Genomic DNA, 3,599 nt, shown 5'->3' with positions numbered 1-3,599 from the left:
TAAAGATTTCATAAATATAAATAAAATAATGACAACATAGAAATTGATATATTAAGAGTATAATTTAACAGACCGGACAAAATTGGGGTACTACACTAGTTTTCATCTAGGATCCCTTAAAGCCTCATCATCACTGACTGGCTCTAATTGAGCTAGTAAGGCAAAATGAGTCAATTCTCGATCTGCATTGATGGCTTAGTCAACTGTTACTTCATATGGGTGTAATATGACTGAGGGTTGCCTGCTTCGTTCAGATCTCCTCACAGGTTCAGGAGTAGGATGGCTAGCTGCTGACTAGCTATCATCTAGTTCCACTGCAATTTCCCTGCTGACTAGACTAACTGGTCTGTCTAGACTAGCTGCACTGCTGGAGATGGCTTCACTCTATTTCTAGTCCCATCCTCTTGATTCATCCACCAATATGTCCCTCCTTGTTATCACTTTGTTCTTGTTTGGATCATACAACTTGTAAGCTCTCAGTGAGTCATAGTCCAGCAGTACCATATGTTCAACCCTTCATCTAGTTATTTTCTGTTTTGAGCTTGCACATGTATGAAGTATAGTGAGCCAAACACCCTGAAGTGACTCGCACTTGGTCTCCTCACTGGTGTCTTATTGCCAAGCCTTTTAGTTGGACACCTGTTTAAGATGCAGACTGTTGTTGAGGTTGCTTCTCCCCAAAACTTATGAGGCATTTGCTTTCCTTTTACAATGCTCCTGGCCATATTCATAATGGTTCTATTTCTTCTTTCTGTGGTCCCATTATGTTGTGGAGTGTATGGTGCAGTCACATCATGTAACACTCCTTCCTTTTCACATAATTTATTAAATTCATGGGAATTGTATTCCTCTTCTCCATCTGCTCTTATTATCTTCATCTTACATTCTCTTTGATTTTCAGCCATCACTTTGAATCTTTTGAATACATCAAGCACTTAACTTTTTCTTTTGATGAGATATATCAAGATTTTTATTGTGAAATCGTCAATGAATGACATAAAATAATTGTTACCTCCTATTGATATCTCTTCAATTGGACCACAAACATCAGAGAAGATTACTTCCATAATTTTAGATGATCCAGTTGACATTTCTGTTTTGCATTCGTTCCTATGTTGTTTGGCCTGACATCACTCTTCACATATTTCTTGAGGCATCTGAATGTCAAGAATTCCCAACACCGTGCTTCTATTCTGAAACATTTGAAGGCTCCTATAATTTAGTTGTCTATACCTTTGATGCCACAACCAACTCGCATTTCTGGTTTCAACAGCCAGGCATTGGTTTTCATTTACCTGGATTTCAATCTTGAAGGTTTTGTTTTTAGACAATAGTGCCTTCAAGACAAGCCTTTTGGATCTATCAAACATATTCATTTGTCCATTCTCAATATTCATAGAGTATCCATTTTCCAACAATTGTCCAAGACTTAACATATTGTTCTTCATATTTGGCACATATAATACATCACAAATGAATGACTGCTTACCATCTTTTCTTTGAATTAAGACCTTGCCAGCTCCTTCAGCTATCACATAGCTATTATCTACAAATATGATATCCCTCTTTACCTTCTCATCAATGCTCACAAACCATTCTTTGTGACCATCATGTGGTTTGATCACCGTGTGTCAAGATACCATAAACTTCGGCAATCATCTTTTGGACTAGTGGCAGCCATCAGCAATACTTCATTAGAGTTAGAACTATCAGCTTGTGCCAATAGAGCTTCATCATCTTTTCTTTTTTTACTTTCTTTGATCTACATTCATCAGCAAAGTGAACCCACTTTTGACAATTGTAACATTGAATCCCTTTCTTGTTGAATTTATTCCTGCCTTTATCAGTGATGTTACAGCTACTGTTGTTCTGATTCTTGGAAGATTCAGCAACTTCACTTTCATCAATATCTTGCTTCTTGTGCCATTTTGATTTTCCTTTTCCTTTCTTGTATTTCCCTCCATCTTGATTTGACTTGTTGCTAGTTTGAGCCTGCAAAGCCTGTGCTTGTGTATGATTCTCATTTATTTCTTTGATTCTCAATTCATGGGCATCAAGTGAACTTTGTAGGTTTTCCAGTTTTATTGTATTAAGATCGTTTGATTCTTCAATTGCAACCACTATATGATCGTACATTTTTGTCAATGTTCTCAGAATTTTCTCAATCATTACCAGCTCAATTATCATTTCTCCATTTGCTTTCATTTGATTTTTCACTGCCTGCACTCGATTGAAAAAATCAGCCACATTTTCATTCTCCTCCATTTTAAGCAACTCATACTTTCTTCTTAACATTTGAAGTTTGATCTTCTTGGTATTTTCACCACCTATGTAATATTTCACCAAGATATCCCATGCCTCTTTTGATGTAGATACCTTTGAGATCCTTTCAAAATTGTTTGCATATACACTTTATTGGATGTAAAACAAAGCCTTGCAGTCCCTTTTCTTGCAATCTTTGAAGGATGCATGCTGCCTTTTTCTAGGAATTTTTCCAAGCTGTTCATAGCCATCTTGCACAATTTCAAACATTTCTTGAGCTCCCAATATGATCTCATTGATGCAGAAGCCTTTCTCAATTTTTCCCGTCAAGGATTGGCAGATTTGATGGAAAATTACCATTCCATTCATGATTTCTTTCTTTCATTCACACTTGTATTTCCTAAATTTTAAGATCCTCAAACTTGCACTCGTGTTTCCCAAGACTTAAAATCCAAGCTCTTGATGCCAATTGTTGGAACACAATTTAGAAAGAAAAGCAAAACTCAAAGTATATTGAATTGGATTGAATTGAATCTTTTTATATAGTTACTTGTTGTGCAAGAAAAAGTGCTCAGCTTTTGTAAAAATATCAAACACTTTGAATAGTTGCATTTCAACTTACTACTAACTTTCTTAACTAACTCTTAACCACCCTAACTGAATTGCCATGCTATTACAATCGTTTTGGATTAACCATAACTAACAATCTCAACCGTTGAAATTTTAGCTGCCACGTGTAGCTCATCTAAAAAGTAAACTTGACAAGAAATGGAGGTGAGGAAATGGAGGAGATTTGAACACCTAAACTATATGGTTAAGTATCATTGAAAGTGTAAAAAAAATCCGAAACAAATAGCCCAATTAGATTAAGTCCTATTATAAATATCCACAATCATCCTTAAATTTTTATTTTTATAACGTTAATATACTCTCTCTTAAATTTTCTTGCAATTTACTCTTCACTTCAGGAATCTACTCTTTTGATTTGGGTTTTTTCTTTTTGCAATGGCCTTTACTATTGAAAAGAAGCACTTCAAATTTCAACCAATATCAAGGTTCTAGTGGTTGATCATGACATTGATCTCCTTAATGATGTTCAGAAAGTGTGTCGTAAATTACTTTATTGTGGTTCGTCAATTAATTCTACCCAATTCAATTTTTTAAATTAAATCATGTTAACATGTTAAAGTTTTAAACTTTTTCACAAAAAGTTAATTCTATTTTTTTCTTCTTTTCATGTAATGATTCTTACTTTTGTGTATTTTTATGTTTGTTTGTTCAGTTACCACATGGCTTACAGATTCTAGGTTTTAATGCATTGAATATTTTAAGGGAAA

At 34.7% G+C, this 3,599-nt stretch overlaps 1 protein-coding gene across 1 annotated transcript; it reads right to left on the bottom strand.

Moving 5' to 3' along the window:
• Window positions 1-1,130: 1,130 nt before the first annotated feature.
• On the bottom strand, window positions 1,131-2,265 carry LOC140920048 (uncharacterized). The gene is made up of 2 exons (XM_073367359.1): window positions 1,753-2,265; window positions 1,131-1,571 (listed from the first exon to the last, which is right to left on the bottom strand). The coding sequence occupies exons 1-2, from the start codon at window positions 2,263-2,265 to the stop codon at window positions 1,131-1,133; spliced, it is 954 nt and encodes a 317-aa protein (XP_073223460.1).
• Between the last annotated feature and the right edge of the window lie 1,334 nt (window positions 2,266-3,599).

Source organism: Cicer arietinum, chromosome 4 (genome assembly GCF_000331145.2).
Source record: "Cicer arietinum cultivar CDC Frontier isolate Library 1 chromosome 4, Cicar.CDCFrontier_v2.0, whole genome shotgun sequence".
NCBI lineage: Eukaryota > Viridiplantae > Streptophyta > Magnoliopsida > Fabales > Fabaceae > Cicer > Cicer arietinum.
The sequence above is the reverse complement of the archived record's forward strand: the minus strand, read 5'-3'. Positions and strand labels throughout refer to the sequence as shown.